The 17,617-nt window shown below is 45.2% G+C and overlaps 1 protein-coding gene across 1 annotated transcript in view; it reads right to left on the reverse strand.

The window, feature by feature from the left end:
- LOC126239520 (phospholipase B1, membrane-associated-like) overlaps positions 1–17,413 on the reverse strand; it is a 145,627-nt gene extending 128,214 nt beyond the window's left edge. The window contains exon 1 of the mRNA XM_049947870.1: positions 17,132–17,413. Coding sequence (XP_049803827.1) covers positions 17,132–17,413 — 282 coding nt within the window. The remainder of the gene's footprint in view (positions 1–17,131) is intronic.
- Positions 17,414–17,617: the final 204 nt, after the last annotated feature.

The raw sequence follows: 17,617 nt of genomic DNA on the forward strand, positions 1-17,617 counted from the left end.
GCACAAGTGAGGCGCCATATTGTGGCCAAGCGTCTGCCGTGGCCCGCTGGCAAGAGTGGTTGGTGCCTTTGCTCACTGCGGATTTGGCGGGCCGAGAGTTGGTCGCAGCAACGAACATTGCTCGTTAAAAGCTACTTCGACAGAACGCACGGCATTCGTCGTGTCCTCCGCAATTGAAATTGTAAGCAGTTTGTGTCCATTCAGGTGCCGGGCTGGAGTCTGGTGTGACCTTTGCTAGTACTGGACGCGGGGGCATCTGCTGGATGATACCCGTGGGTTTCCGACTAAGAGCAATCTTCGTTACATCCTTCTCTCGGCGCTCTCTAAGCAAGCGTTTGTCAACGGGAGCTGGATTTTACGAGAAATCACGGTGAGCATCCGATTAGTGTGCAAGTCACCTTGTGTCGTGTGGTGGCTATCTTGGTTGCCCGTTGTTACGTATATAAATGTGTTATTTATGAAGGTTTTGCCTGGTACTACTTGAGTTCAGTTCTGTCAATGTGTGTGGGCTTGTGGCTGTCACTATTCCAAACTGATTTTAGAATCTAATGGTATAGAATGCAGATGTAATTCTTCTGATTTACGAATGGTACTTTATAGTCAGTGAAAATTGTCCAATCTGGCTACCTTATTTATGAGGAATATCTATAGTTGGCTAGTATCACGAGCTCAAGCTTTTTACTAAATTGTTTGCTTCTACACAAAAACTAAAGAAGAATGTCTGCATTTGTAGTATGTTTAATTTCTACTAAACAATTAACGAGTTCTCTCTGTGTTACAGGATAAATGATTCTATCTCTTGTTAACTGTGATCTTGATAAGATGCCTGAGTACCATGACTGAAATTGTTAATGAAGGTTTGTAGTACTGTGATAACGGCAACCGCTGTCCTACGTTAGCAGAGAAGGAGGAATTATTGCTACTGCCGTCGCCTCTGCCATCGCCTCTATCATCATAAATTTGAACCAATTTTGTCAGTCGTATTGATAATTAATGGCAATAGCCGATGTTTGATATTTGTGACGTAATCATTTACTCATATGTTTTGCTGTTTGTAATGTAAATGTATTTTTTTAAAATCTTTACAAAAAGGAAGTGATTTATATTGTTGCCCTTTTTAGGTGTCTGCCATCAGTTGATCATTGAACTTTAGTCATTTCAGTCAGTGTTACTCTTGGATTTTTGCTCTAAAAATAAATTAATTGGTGTTTTTAGAAACGCTAATAAAATTATTATGGCTCAGTACCCTTCCACTCAACACCAGCTCCCTACCGCATTTCACTAACCATCGATCAAGGAATTATTTTCGACGGGCCGCAGATTGCAAAGATTTTCACAGTGGCGTACAAGTGCCGAAGCAACCTCCCAATATATGGTCTCAACGACAAAGAATGCTGAGACGAACAACAGATGTCGCAGTTTATGACTGCTCCAGGCGGCAGTCAGCGACCATAACACACACCAAAATTAAGAACATTCTCAAACAAAGGAAAGGCTCTTCTTCACCTCGCATCGACTCCGTTACAAATAACCAGTTCCTCCCGCAGAAGTCACTGATCTTGCTGGTGATACTCTACAATAAGTGCCTTCAGTTGCGGTAATTACTGCAACAGTGAAAACAGTCCGGATCTTTCCAGTGCTGAAACCGTTGAACTGCACGTCCTCCATCCGGGGAGCACACTCCAGCAACCTCAATACCTCCAAAGCCAAAACTGCCGATTTTTGGGGTTAGGACAGTGCCTATGTTGGGGCACGGCAAGAAAATGTGATTCAAAAACTGGTGGCGCAAACATCGCTCCCAGACAGCTACGTCCATCTAATCGAAAGCTACTTGCAGGGCCGGCGGATCATGGTCTCTGTAGAGGAAAGACAGTCCAGCACGAAGACAATCGCAGCTGGAATTCCCCTCGCATCGGTCTTTTCGACAGATTACTTTAACATCTGCATCAACGACTTTCCCTGAGTTGCCAACGTTCTCCTGGTTCAATAACGCTGCTGACACAGAGTTCTTCACGAACAGAAGACAACACTCCGCTATATCCTTCCGAATGCAAACTGAATAAGGGCCAACTGCATGAAGCCAAGACGACGACAATCTACTTTACGCAACGACAACCGAGGATGGATCCCGTCCGGGTGAACAGCCGCAAAATACATGACCGAAGATTCCCGCACCTCGGCGTTAGCCTGGCCTCTGGACACTTTCTCCGTGCCCTCATATAGGACAAATGGAAGAACTGCCTCCAAATGGCTAGAGCACTGACTCCAGTTTTACATCAACAACGAACTACATCAGTTCATCAGATTGCGGCTCTACAAGGCGATCGTTCTTGCGGCCTTTCCGTACGGGACCACTTCGTGGGGCATAGTCCACCACACATTTACGATACCTCCACGTTCTTCAGAACAAGGTACTCCGTTGGATTTTATGAGTAATCCCCTCCCCCTCCCCTGAAAGGTATTCAGGATGTGCACGCGGCTCCCAAAATGGACACCATCAGAATTGTTGTCCAAACGACAACCTTTAGATTCTGTACCAAATCAGATCATCGGCGACAGACATTGCCCCACGCTCAACATGTAAGTATCGCCTGTCCTCGCCGAGAAGATGGGTTTGAGGTCCAACTTTCCATCATAGAGGATGACTATCAGATAGTATTTTTCATCTGGAAGTAACCCAAATGACTTCATCGTAGTAGGTCGGCCATGGATCTCTGAAGCCCGTTATTGCCCGTTCTTACACGTACAGTTCTTGCTTCAATAAGGAATTAAAACATACATGCTTGTTACCTGTGCATGGCAAGTCACATGGGCGATGGGCCTGCACATACACATGAGGGAAAGAAATGTCTAGTGACAGAAAAGCGACATACTGAAGCACCCATTCCCCAGCGAATTCATTAGGTGGCAGTGCAGAAATGTATCTAATATCTTCTGGAAGTCAAGAAACACGTTATCAACCTTGACGTCAGTATTTACTGTTTCCTGAGTCTCGTAGACGACCAAAATGAGCTGGGTATCGTACGATCTTTGCTTTCATAACCGATGTTGATTCCTGCAGAGGGGATTTTTGGTTTCCAGAAATAGTAAAATACCCGAGCATAAAATACGTTTCTAAATACTGCAACAGATCAACGTCAGAAATATAAGCCTGTAGTTTTGTGCTTCTATTCGATGACGCTTCTTGAAAATGGGATTGACCTGCGTTGTATTCCAATCATCAGGAATGCTTTGCTCCTCCAGCGACCTATAGTAAGTTGCTTATAGAAAAAGGGTAAGTTCTTTCGCGTACTCTATGTAATATCGTATTGGTAGGCCATCAGATCTAGTGGCCGTTCCTCTGTTCAGCGATTTCATTTAATTTTCGTCCAATGGTCATTATTTCAATATCTGTCATTTTGACATTCGTTCGACAGTCTGAAGGAAGAACTGTGCTTTCGTAGCAGCTGTCTCGCGCGGCTGTCGACCACGGCTGTCCTCTCCAAACTCTCACTACTCTGCTGATAGATTGATTGATAGATCGATTGATTGAGGGGGGGATTAAGGGACTAAACGGCGAGGTCATCAGTCCCTCATTACTTTGCTCAGCACGTACCTATCTAATGGACATTGCAGAATAGTCTTGAATAGAATAGTCTGAAAGCTAATGAGAACACAGCACGTGTCATAACCCAATTTCCCAGAAGCTTCTCTCAGTGCAAGATGGGTCAAAATAAGCGAACACATGTCTCGGCTTATCCGTATGTACTCGACAGCCGACGGTTAATATTTCAGATGTACTTTGGACGCCTTGTAGCGAGCTATCAGCTGAATACAAGCCGTAGCATGGTCACAAGCGTCGCGGCTTCACACTTTTGTGTCCCGTATTGGAAACCCATTATTGTTTTTACTTTATTTTATTTTTCATTTATCTATTCATGTCTGTAGAAGATTAGTACACAAGTGTTTCATATTTTTATTTTTTTATTTATCTATCCATGCCTGTAGAAGATGGTTCAAATGGCTCTAAGCACTATGGGACTTAACATGTGAGGTCATCAGTCCCCTAGACTTAGAACTACTTAAACCTAACTAACCTAAGGACATCACACACAGCCATGCCCGAGGCAGGATTCGAACCTGCAGCAGCAGCGCAGTTCAGGACTGAAGCGCCTAGAACCGCTCTGCTACAGTGGTCGGCTCTGTAGAAGATTAGTACACAAGTGTTTCATATCAAGTCAGAGGAGACAAGGGCGTTAAGTTAATTGCAAAATTACAACTTGGTGCCACAGTAAGTTTCAAATATTTGTTATATGATATACAGAAATACAAGTCGCTGAGGAATGAAATAAATAGGAAGTGCAGACTAAGACGAAATGGTTGCAAGAAAAATGTGAAGAAGTCGAAAAGGAAATGTTACCGGAAGGAATGATTCAGCATGCAGAAAACCCAAAAAACCTTCCGTGAATTTCAAAGCAAGGGTGGCAACATTAAGAGTGCAATGGGAATTCCAATGTTAAATGCAGAAGAAGAGAGCGGAAAAGCCTGTATTAGGGGGAAGATTAGTCTGATGAGATGGAAGAAGAAACAAGAATAGATAATGAAGAGGTAGGGGGTCCAGTCGCTCTCGCAAACTGACAAAACAGCCGGGAGAGCGGTTTGCTGACCTCATGCCTCTCCATATCCGCATCCAGTGATGCCAGTGGTCTGAGGATGACACGGCGGCCGGTCGGTACCGTTGGGCCTTCGTGGCCTGTTCCGGCGGAGATTAGTTTCGTTTCAGAGGATCCAGTATTAAGAATCAGAATTTAAAAGAGTTTTGGAAGACTTGAGATCAAGTAAGACAAAAGGAATAGACAACATTCCATTAGAATTCCTAAAATCACTGGGGGAAATGGCAAGAAAACGATTACTCATGTTGAAATGAAGAGTGTATGAAACTGGCTATATACCATCTGGCTTTCGGAAAAATATCGTCCACACAATTCCGAAGACTAAAAGAGCTGACAGGTTCAAGAATTATCGCTTGACAGCCCACGCATCCAAGTTTCTGGCAAGAATAATAAACAGAAGAAAAGAAAAGAAAATTCAGGATGTTCAGTTTTGCTTTAGGAAAGATAAAGGCACCAGAGAGTCACTTCTGGCGTTGCGGTTGATAACGGAAGCAAGACTAAAGAAAAATCAAGACACGTTCGTCAGATTTGTCGACTTAGAAAAAGTGTTCGCAATGTAAAACGGTGCAACATGTTCGAAATTCTGAGAAAAACAGGACTACGCTATAAGGAGAGACGAGCAATGCACCATATGTACAAGAGCCAAGAGAGAATAATAATAGTGGACGACCAAGAATGAAGTTCATGGATTAAAAACAATGTAAGACACGGATGTAGTCTTCCACTGTTCAGTCTGTACATTGAACAAGGAATGATGGAAATAAAGGAAAGGTTCAGGAGTGAAAGTAAAATTCAAAGTGAAAGGATCTCAGTGATACGATTCGCTGATGACATTGCTATACTGAGCGAAAGTGCAGAAGAATTTACATGATCTTCTGAATGGAATGAACAATCTAAATAGTACAGAGTGTGGATTGAGAGTAAATCGAACAAAGAGGAAAGTAATGAGAAGTAGTAGAAATGAGAATAGCGAGAGACGTAACATCAGGATTTATGGTCACAAAGTAGATGAAGTTAAGGAATTTTGCTACATAGGCAGCAAAATAACCAATGACGGACGGAGCAAGGACTGCCTAAAAGGGCTTTCCTGGCCAAGAGAAGTCTGCTAGTGTCAAACATAGCTCTTAATTTGAGGAAGAAATTTCTGAGAACGTACGTTTGGAGCACAGCATTGTACGGTAGTGAAACATGGACCGTGGGGAAACCGGAACAGAAGAGAATCGTAGCATCTGAGATGTTGTGCTATAGACGAATGGTGAAAATTAGGTGGACTGATGAAGTAAGACTTCACGAAATAACTTCCATGGTACTAGAGGGAGCTGTAGAGGGTAAAAACCATAGAGGAAGACAGAGATCGAAATATATCCAGAAGAGGACGTAGGTTGCAAGTGGTATTCTGAGGTGAAGAGGTTGGCACACGGGATGAATTCGTGGTGGACAACATCAAATCATTCAAAAGAATGATGACTCAAAAAAATTTTAGGTATGGTATTTTCAGGGGTTAATATTTTAAAATTCTCAAATTCTTATATTTCATCTTTGTATTTATTCGTATATTGAATCTTACTTTTTAATCTGATATTCATTCTTCAGGAAGATCTGGTGCATTCATTCTGCGGACATGCCTAGATAAAGTAAAATAAAACTAAAACAATTTAATTGGTTACAAACACGTGTCGCAGTTATGTAAGGCCGCTATGCTAGCCACGGCGCTACAGCTTCGCTCTGTTTCAGCATGCACTACAAGGTACCTTGAATACTCTGTCATTATCTCAGAAACGACCGAGAATCTACGGATATGGTGAGACACGTGTTCGTTTATTTTGACTCCTCTTCCACCGATCGAAGTTTCTGGGAAATCGACTTATGGCAATTTATTTTACCACGTTCTCCTCGTAAGTCTAATGGAGTTGCTTTAATTGTCGTTTTGTTCCTCCTTTGTTATCAGCTACTGTCTGCTAAATTCGGCGAATTTGGAGATCAATAGTTTTAATTCAACATCATTTGTCTCATCAGGCTCTTGGATTTCATTTATTGTGCTGTGATCATTGATTCAATGCCTAATGCTCCGTATTAGCTTTGCTCTGTCCTTGGAATAATTATTTCTGTACAATGTCTTGTTGTATTCAGTATGATGTCAAAGCGAAAAAATTTGCAGTCCTGCTTGTAGTGCACCTCTGCATTAAATAAGGCTTTCTATAGCTGATACAAGATACTTTTCTATCAGATACGGCGGTTTGTTTTAGTATTTCAAGTACATTGTAAGACGACGTGGCAGTACAGCCAGAGTGATTTTAACAGGTCTCGGATCCCTACAAATTCATATTCCTCGGGATAGTTTGCGTGTATATTCAAGAGCCTGCCAGTTCATTTTCTTTAGCTTTTCCCGTGGGTCAAACAACACTATGATAATTCGTCCTGCCCTTCTTTGTGTATGCTCAATATCCTCCATTACTTCTATGTGGTGCAGGCCCCACACACTTGTACGGTATTCTAGGACGAGTCACCCTAGAGTGACCGATAACATTTTCGTTGTACTGTACTAATAAATCGAAGTTTGCCACTTGGTTTCCTACTACTGAACAACGTAATGGTTCCATTTAACATCCCTATAGAATGTTACATCCGAGTATTGATTGACTGATTCCAGCTGTGACTTGTTGAGACTGTAGTCACAGAACATTACTTTTTTTTGTTCTCTGAAGTGCAGCATTTTATATTCCTAAATACCTAAGGGAAGCTGCAAATTTATTTGCTTCACTTTGAAATCTTATCACTATCCTATTGAATGCAAATACTTTCTGGGGTTTGCCGTCAGATCGTGTTGCGCAAATCTGATAATATTTCGTCAACAGAACTTCGACATCTTTAGGTGTGGATAGCTGCTGTCGTCGCTGCTAAAGGCGCGACTGATAATCATCACGCGGCCGCGTCGAAATGTGTGGGCCAGGAGCAGGCAGTACGCGTGCGCGGGAAGACGCTCGCGGTTGGTGGAAAGCGGTGCTCAGGGAAGCGCGGAAAGGCGTTTTGTGCGTGCGCTGTGGACAATGACTGTGCTTCTGGACGCTCCTGTGCTTAAGAACTGAACTAAATCTCAGCAGTGCGCCGCGTCGGCTCTTGAATCGGAAGTTCTTGTTTCTTCTGTTTTGACTTAAAGACGGCCAGTGCTGGTTTCCAACTATTTTATGAAAGACCTTGAGGAAAAAACACTGCAGTTGGCATGTCTCCAATCTTCTTGCTTCTGGCGGTGTGCAGACAACATATTTGTGGCGTGGTCGCACGGAATAAAGACGTACGTTTCTACAGCTTCTGAAATTGCTCCATCCGAACACACATTCACCATGGAAGTGGAAAAAGATGGAATGATGAAAATAAAAATCGACGGTACACTGGGACTTAGTGTCTACTGCAAAACAACTCACGTGAACTATACCGGGTGATCAAAAAGTCAATATAAATTTGAAAACTGAATAAGTCACGGAATAATCTAGATAGAGAGGTACAAATTGACACAGATGCTTGGAATGACATGGGGTTTTATTAGAACCAAAAAAATACAAAAGTTCACAAATGTCCGACATGGCGATTCATCTGATCAGAATAGCAATAATTAGCATAACAAAGTAAGACAAGGTAAAGATGATGTTCTTTACAGGAAATACTCAATATGTCCACCATCATTCCTCAACAATAGCTGTAGTCGAGGAATAATGTTGTGAACAGTACTGTAAAGCTAGTCCGGAGTTATGGTGAGGCACTGGCGTCGGATATTGTCTTTCAGCATCCCTAGAGATGTCGGTCGATCACGATACACTTGCGACTTCAGGTAACCCCAAAGCCAAGAATTGCACGACTGAGGTCTGGGGACCTGGGAGGCCTAGCATGACGGAAGTGGCGGCTGAGCACACAATCATCACCAAAAGACGCGCGCAAGACATCTTTCATGCGTCTAGCAATATGGGATGGAGCGCCATGCTGCATAAACATCGTACGTTCCAGCAGGTGTTAATCAGCCAGGCTGGGGATGATGCGATTCTGTAACATATCGCCGTACCTCTCACGCGTCACGGTAGCAGTTACTGACGTTTTTCTGTCCAGTGCCATCTGTCGGACATTTTGTGAACTTTGTTGTTTTTTGTTCGAATAAAACCCCATGTCATTCCAAGCATGTGTGTCAATTTTTACCTCTTTATCTACATTATTCCGTGGTTTATTAAGTTTTCAAATTTATACTGACTTTTTGGTCACCCAGTATTTCCAGGCCACGAGCTGTCAGCATCCTGCACAACGTGGTAGAGGCTTACGCTCTTTGGTACGTAGAGCACACGTGGTCTCACATACCGACAGTCTACCTGGTAAGTCACAACACCTATGAACGGTATTCAAAAAGGAAGAGTATTCTGACAGACAGATACGCCATGCCCTCCGTTCGAATCAAATTCAAATCAAGGATGTAAATGAAGATGCGGAGTCACCCATTGCAGAGGCGTTTTTGTCGTGTTTTGGCGGCATGTCTTCAAGAATAGAAAGAATCTTCAAGAAACACGGCGTCAAGGGTGTTTTTTGGCCACCAGCAAAGTTGAGGAATTTGTTGTGTTCCGTCTAAAATTTAGGAAAGGTGGTGTGTACAAGATCCCACGCGAATGTGGGAAATCTTCTATTGGACAGACATGCTGAACCGAGCAAGAACGTTGTGTTGAACACCATCGTCGTATCAGCGGTAGCGAAACATTGCCTGGACACAGTACATCGCATGTTTTACAAGAAGGCCGTAGTTTTATTCTCAACGTCATCATTCCACGCCTGTGTTTTTAAGGAGGTCATATACACTGACATGGCGGATAATCTTATCAACAGGGGTTCAGGTTCTCAGTTAAGCGGTGCCTGGAATCCAGCACTGGTCTTCATTAAAAAAAAGAAGGAGAGACAAGAACTTAAGACTTGTGACCCGTCGCGGGGCATTACTAAGATTTAATTCAGCTTTTAATCACAGGAGCGTCCGGCAGCACAGTCGTTGCCTGCAGCGCACGCGCGGAAGGCCTATTGCGACTTCCGGTAGGGGGCACTATGAACGCGAGCGTTTCCCCACGCACGCGTACTGCCTGGTCCTGGTCTGGTTAAATTTCGACGCCGCCGCGCTGTTATCACCAGTAGCGCCTCGTAGCAGTGACAACAATAGCTACCACCACCTGAAAAGTCACAGTCGACTGATTATTTGTACATATCCATTGAGACTGTACTTCATTGTAGATAACCGCATCAGCTGCAAAAAGTCTGAGGTTACTACACTACTGGCCATTAAAATTGCTACACCACGAAGATGACGTGCTACAGACGCGAAATTTTACCGACAGGAAGAAGATGCTGTGATATGCAAATGATTAGCTTTTCAGAGCATTCACACAAGGTTGGCGCCGTTGGCGACACCTACAACGTGCTGACATCAGGAAAGTTTCCAACCGATCTCTCATACACAAACAACAGTTGACCGGCGTTGCCTGGTGAAACGTTCTTGTGATGCCTCGTGTAAGGAGGAGAAATGCGTACCATCACGTGTCCGACTTTGATAAAGGTCGGATGGTAGCCTATCGCCATTGCGGTTTATCGTATCGCGACATTGCTGGTCGCGTTGGTCGAGATCCAATTACTGTTAGCAGAATATGGAATCAGTGGGTTCATGAGGGTAATACGGAACGCCGTGCTGGATCCCAACGCCCTCGTACCACTAGCAGTCCAGATGACAGGCATCTTATCCGCATGGCTGTAACGGATCGTGCAGCCACGTCTCGATCCCTGAGTCAACAGATGGGGACGTCTGCAAGACAACAACCATCTGCACGAACATTTCGACGACGCTTGCAGCAGCATGGACTATCGACTCGGAGACCATGGCTGCGGTTACTCTTGACGCTGAATCACAGACAGGAGCGACTGTGATGGTGTACTGAACGACGAACCTGCGTGTACGAATGGCAAAACATCATTTTTTCGGATGAATCCAGGTTCTGTTTACAGCATCATGATGGTCGCATCCGTGTTTGGCGACATCGCGGTGAACGCACATTGGAAACGTGTACTCGTCATCGCCATACTGGCGTACGACCCGGCGTGATGGTATGGGGTGCCATTGGTTACACGTCTCGGTCACCTCTTGTTCTCATTGACGGCACTTTGAACAGTGGACGTTATATTTCAGATGTGTTACGACCCGTGGCTCTACCCTTCATTCGATTCCTGTGAAACCCTACATTTCAGCAGGATAATGCACTACCGCATGTTGCAGGTCCTGAACGGGCCTTTCTGGATACAGAAAATTTTCGACTGCTGCCCTGGCCAGCACACTCCAGATCTCTCACCAATTGAAAACTTCTGGTCAATGGTGGCTGAGCAACAGGCTCGTCACAATACGCCAGTCACTACTCTTGATGAACTGTGGTATCGTGTTGAAGCTGCATGGGCAGCTGCACCTGAACACGCCATCCAAGCTGTGTTTGACTCAATGCCCAGGCGTATCAAGGCCGATATTACGGCCAGAGGTGGTTGTTCTGGGTATTGATTTCTCAGGATCTATGCACCCAAATTGCGTGAAACTGTAATCATATGTCAGTTCTAGTAAAATATATTTGTCCAATGAATACCCGTTTATCATCTGCTTTTCTTCTTGGTGTAGCAATTTTAATGGCCAATAATGTATTAATACTGTAAGGTCTTTAATATACAACATAAACAGCAAGAATCGGAATTCACACCTGTCAATGACTCTCCATACAAGATAACATGCTGCTTCCTTCCAACCAAGGATTCCTTAATCAAGTCACAAATTTAACTCGATACCGCATGCAATCGTACTTTCGGTAATGAGCTCAGGTGTAGTACTGATTCAAATGTATTCGGGAGGAAAGAGGTTCAATTCACCATTGGAATATCCAGTTTTAAGTTTTGTGTTCTCAAACTAAGTCAGTGAAGGTTAATATCAGAATTGTTCCATTGAAAAGAGCACGAGCAATTTTATTTCTTATTCTTGTCCAATCCGAGATTACGTCTCGTCTTTAATAATATCATCACTGGTAGGAGTTCCTTCCCACTTTTAAAAATTGCACATTCCAATGAGCTCTCACTTGACGCCACTGAAGTTACAAGTGGCTGTGATTTGGGGTCAGTGGAATCCATGCTATAGGGCAACTTGCTCGGATTTTTGGACAACATGGTTGTGGAGATGAAGCAGCGATTAGTATGATTAATCAATTATTCAAAAACAGTCTTAATCGCATTTATTATTATTACACCGCCAACCGGTTTCAACCCGACCTAGGGGTCATCTTCTGGGCGTTTACACTGAGAAATTATAGATATCCGTCAGAAACACTCCATTATACAACAGCTAAAATTACGTAAATTTAAAATATGTTAGCCATTGGTCGACTGCTGGTGGTGTCACTCCTGTCTACATAACGGCAGGAAACTATGCGAGACTAACCCTTCGTCTGGGCTTAAATAGCGTGCTGAGATCACGTGAATAGAAGAGCCATGACATACCGCTACCACGGCAACGGACGCCGTGGCCAGGGCAAAGATTACACCATACGAACACACCAGCTGCTACCATGACGACGGCGTCCTCGCTACACAGACTAGAGGGCGCCTGATATACGCTTTACAATGCATGGGAACCACAAGGACTAGAGGGCTTTGTAGTCCTTCCATATTAGCCGTTTTAGTAAATTGACTCAAATGTTTTCTTCGTAAATGTACGAATAGATATATTTTAATACAAGACGACACCAGTTTTTGTGTGTCACAAATTGTTTTACTTTATATTATGGCACATAATAATATACTTTTACGAATTTTACGAGTTGACTACGGAACATTTGTTATAATTTTATATTAACACTATAATTGTAACTCTTTTTAAATGGAATGGTTCCGTTTTCTGTTATTTACTGTCACCTAAATTCATGTTAAACCAAGGTGACTATTAATTACATATAATAAACTGTATTAAATGCCGTTGATCGCCGCTGGGGGTGTTGCCGTCTATTCACGTGATCTCAGTACGCTATTTAAGCCCAGACGAAGGGTTAGTCTCGCATAGTTTCCTGCCGTTATGTAGACAGGAGTGACACCACCAGCAGTCGACCAACGGCTAACATATTTTAAATTTACGTAATTTTAGCTGTTGTATAATGGAGTCTTTCTGACGGATATCTGTAATTTCACAGTGTAAACACCCAGAAGATGACCCCTAGGTCGGGTTGAAACCGGTTGGCGGTGTAATAATAATAAATGCGATTAAGACTGTTTTTGAATAATTGTCTTGCTCGGAGCTGTCCTTGAAATAACTATTTTTAGCAGTTCGTTGTCTCACTGTCGGACCAATTGCTGCTCAAATCTCTGCCGCAGATGCAGTACGATGCCGAACACTATGGTCTTCCCTCTCGGTAGTGCCACGTGGCCGTCCGGAGCCCGGTCCTCTTGTGACCGTACACTCTCTTCACCACTGCTGCCAACAATCATGTACAGTGGTTAGCTTCCCGTTACGTCTTTCTGCAGTATTGCAAAAGGAACGTCCTTCTTCTTGGAGCCCTATTACGCGGCCTCGTTCAAACTCAGTGAGGTGTTCACAGTGGCGGCTTTGTAGCCTTAAAGGCACTCTTGCTAACATCAACTACCATGCCCAATCTCAAAAGTAACTAACGCTGTACCTGATTTGAATTCTCATAGTAGCGCTTCCAGCGCAACTTTCATGAGACTTGCGATCAACTGGAACAGACATCATCTTTTAGATGCATAAACTCTCCTACCAACTTTCATTTATGCCGCAAAATTCCTTACTGGTGTTGCGATTTTTTTTTTCCGCCAGTGTACACTGATCAGCCAGTACATTATGATGAACGACCTACCATCGATATAAATCCGGCCCAGGGGCCAGCAACGTCACTTGACAAGGAATGACTGCTAGTGAGACACACACGCGGCACATGTAGTAGCAGTGAGCGAGCTGTTCGTGTGTAGAATGTGAAAGGACGCGATTTATCTGAGTTTGACCGAGGGCAGGTTGTGATGGCCCGGAGGCACGGCATGAGCATTTTGGAAACTCCACGGCCTGTCGAGTGTTCGAGAAGAGCTGCGGAAAGGATCTTCAACACGCGGCGAAACCAAGGTTTGGGCGGCCACACCTCATTACAGATGTCGAACGCTGTAGGCTGGGCATACTGGTATAACAGGGCAGACGGCGAACTATGATTGAACTAATAGCAGACTTTAATGCTGGGCGGAGTACAAGTGTGTCTGAGCACACAGTGCATCGAACATTCTTAACGATTGGCCTCCGGAGCAGACGCCCCCCAGCATGTATCAATGTTAATACCACGACATCTGCAACTATGTCTAAAATGGGCACGTGGCCATCGACACTGGACACAGCGTTGCATGGTCTGATGACTCCCGATGCCTTCTTCGTCATGCCAATTGGAAAGCGTGAATCAGTCGTCTTCCAAGGGAACAGCTCCTTCACACCTGTACTGCGGGATGGAGACAAGCTGGCAGCGGCTCCATTACGTTCTGGGGAGTGTTCACGTGGGCATCCATGGGTCCGATGGAGCTCGTGCAAGGCACCATGACGGTCAAGGAATATCGTACACTGATAGCAGGTACGTCTCTTCATGACGATCATGTTTCTGGATGACAGTGGCATTTTTCTATAAGACAATGCGCCATGTCACAAGGCTAGGAGTGTGATCGAATGGTTTGAACAACATAGTACGTAGCTCCAATTGATGTGTTGCCAACCCCCACCCCCCCCCCCCACCCCCACTAGTCAGATCTGAACCTGATCGAATACACCTGGGATGTCACTGAACGTGGCATCAGAGTTCATCGCCCTCCGCCCCCCCCCCCCCCCCACTCCATAATTTTAGGGAGTTAAGTGATTTCTATGTCCAAATGTTGTGGCAGCTCCCTCCAGCGACCTACCAAGGCCTGGCTGCTTCCGTGCTATGACGCGTCGCCACTGTATCCGTGCCAAAGGTAGACATACCGGCTGCAAGGTAGGTGGTCATAATGTTCTGGCTGATCAGCGTGTGTACACAACGAGAAAAGCTGTGGGTAAAAAGCTCCTCCTAAAACCCTGGATCGATTTCAAGAAAATTTGTTGGTACATCTACAATACTAGCCATCAAAATTGCTCCACCTCGAAGATGACGTGCTACAGATGCGAAATTCAACCGTCAGGAAGAAGATCCTGTGATATGCAAATGATTAGCTTTTCAGAGCATTCACACAAGGTTGGCGCCGGTGGCGACGCCTACAACGTGTTGACATGAGGAAACTTCCCAACCGATTTCTCATACACAAACAACAGTTGACCGTCGTTGCCTGGTGAAACGTTCTTGTGATGCCTCGTGTAAGGTGGAGAAATGCGTACCATCACGTTTCCGACTTTGATAAAGGTCGGATTGTAGCCTATCGCGATTGCGGTTTATCGTATCGCGACATTGCTGCTCTCGTTGGTCGAGATCCAATGACTGTCAGCAGAATATGGAATCGGTGGGTTCAGGAGGGTAATACGGAACACCGTGCTGGATCCCAACGCCCTCGTACCACTAGCAGTCCAGATGACAGGCATCTTATCCGCATGACTGTAACGGATCGTGCAGCCACGTCTCGATCCCTGAGTCAACAGATGGGGAATTTTGCAAGACAACAACCATCTGCACGAACAGTTCGATGACGTTTGCACCAGCATGGACTATCAGCACGGAGACCATGGCTGCGGTTACCCTTGACGCTGCATCACAGAAAGGAGCGCCTGCGATGGTGTACTGAACGACGAACCTGGGTGCACGAATGGCAAAACGTCATTTTTTCGGACGAATCCAGGTTCTGTTTACAGCATCATGATGGTCGCATCCGTGTCTGGCGACATCGCGGTGAACGCACATTGGAAGCGTGTATTCGTCATCACCATACTTGGGTATCGCCCGGCGTGATGGTATGGGGTGCCATTGGTTACACGTCTCGGTCACCTCTTGTTCTCATTGACGGCACTTTGAACAGTGGACGTTACATCTCAGATGTGTTACGACCCGTGGCTCTACCCTTCATTCGATCCCTGTGAAACCCTACATTTCAGCAGGATAATGCAGGACCGCATGTTGCAGGTCCTGTACGAGCCTCTCTGAATACAGAAAATGTTCGACTGTTGCTCTGGCCAGCACATTCTCCAGATCTCTCACCAATTGAAAATGTCTGGTCAATGGTGGGCGAGCAACTGGCTCTTCACAATACGCCAGTCGCTACTCTTGATGAAATGTGGTGTTGGAGCTGCATGGGCAGCTGTACCTTTACACGCCATCCAAGCTCTATTTGACTCAACTCCCAGTCGTATCAAGGACGTTATTACGGCCAGAGGTGGTTGTTCTGGGTACTGATTTCTCAGGATCTATGCACCCAAATTGCGTGATAATGCAATCACATGTTAGTTCTAGTATAACATATCTATCCAATGAATACCCGTTTATCTTCTGCATTTCTTCTTGGTGTAGCAATTTTAATGGCCAGTAGTCTATTAGTTGCTGTCTGGAAAGAAATACTGTGGGTGTAAGAAACAGCAAACCTCCCATTCAGGTAGGAGTGATAATGCAGAGAATGATTGGGGGGAGGGGGGAATAAGAAACGGACAGGCAGAGAGGGGAAAGGAGAAGATGGACAGAGATATGGGGAAGGAGGAGATGGACAGAGAGAGGGGAGGTGGAAATGAGCAGAAACAGAGGAGGTGAGGAGGTGGTCAGAGAGAGAGGAGGGGAGAGGAGATGGACAGACAAAGGAAAGAAGCCGTTAGGGACAGAGAGGGGGGGAGGAGTAGTTGGACATAGAGAGGGTGGAGAAGAATACGGACAAATGGAGGTGGAGCAGAAGATGAAAAGTATAAGGAAGAGATAGAGCGGTTAGGAAGTGATGGACAGAGGGGGGAAGGCAAAGGTGGACAGAGGGGGAGAAGCAGATGTACAGAGAGGGGTGAGAAGCAAATTAACAGAGAGAGGGGAGAGTAGCAGATAGACAGAGAGAAGAGCAGTAGGAGATGGAGGGAGAGGGGGGTTGGAGGAGGTCGACAGAGAGAGGAGAGAGAAAGTGATGGCAGGAACAGGAGATAAGGAAATGGACGGGGGGGGGGGGGGGAAGAAGGAAAAGGACTAAGAGGGGAGAGGAGGAGACGGCCAGAGAAAGAGGCATAAGAGGAGATGGACTAATAGAACTGGAATAAATACATACGTCGTATACTCAGCTAGTTAAGTTATATAAGGACTTCTAACTAGCATCATAACATCCCGCAAAACTAGTAATGATAGCAGACGTCTGCAAATCTTATCACATAAACGAAAATGTAGACTGCCTGGCTTCTCGTAAATGTGAACAGGCGAGCACTAATGAAAACAAAAGTTTCCTCCTCATCAACAGTCATCAAATTCAGAACTAACCTTTCGCTGTCGCAGTGTCTCCAAGAACTTCGCCCGGTCCTTCGGCCTGAGTGTCCTGCTGAGGACATTCTTGACAGACTCGTAGAAGGCAATCAAGCTGGGCGGGTCTGTCTGGAATGCTATTTGACCGGCGTAGCTCACTACCTGTCCCGGACCGGCAGGCAGGCTCAGGAAGCAGTACGCGACGGCCACTGCAAGCGAGAGCGTTCGCATGTTGTCTGCCCCGACGCCGAACGCCGCCGCACTGAAACCGGTTGCGAAGCGCCGGAGAACGTCCACCATACTGGTCGACCCCGCGCCGGCTCACATAATATCAGGGCCTCGTGACCCGGCCGTGACCAGGCCAATCACGTGCGAGCATTCCGCCGATCCCTAATCTGCACACTTTCTCAGCTGACGTTATCCCGCGCAAGATCTTCGCTTTACAGCACAAAAGCTCGAGACCTTGCAAGAGCAAAAATGGCTCTGAGCACTATGGGACTCAAC

This window comes from Schistocerca nitens, chromosome 1 (genome assembly GCF_023898315.1).
Source record: "Schistocerca nitens isolate TAMUIC-IGC-003100 chromosome 1, iqSchNite1.1, whole genome shotgun sequence".
In the NCBI taxonomy this organism is placed as follows: Eukaryota; Metazoa; Arthropoda; class Insecta; order Orthoptera; family Acrididae; genus Schistocerca; species Schistocerca nitens.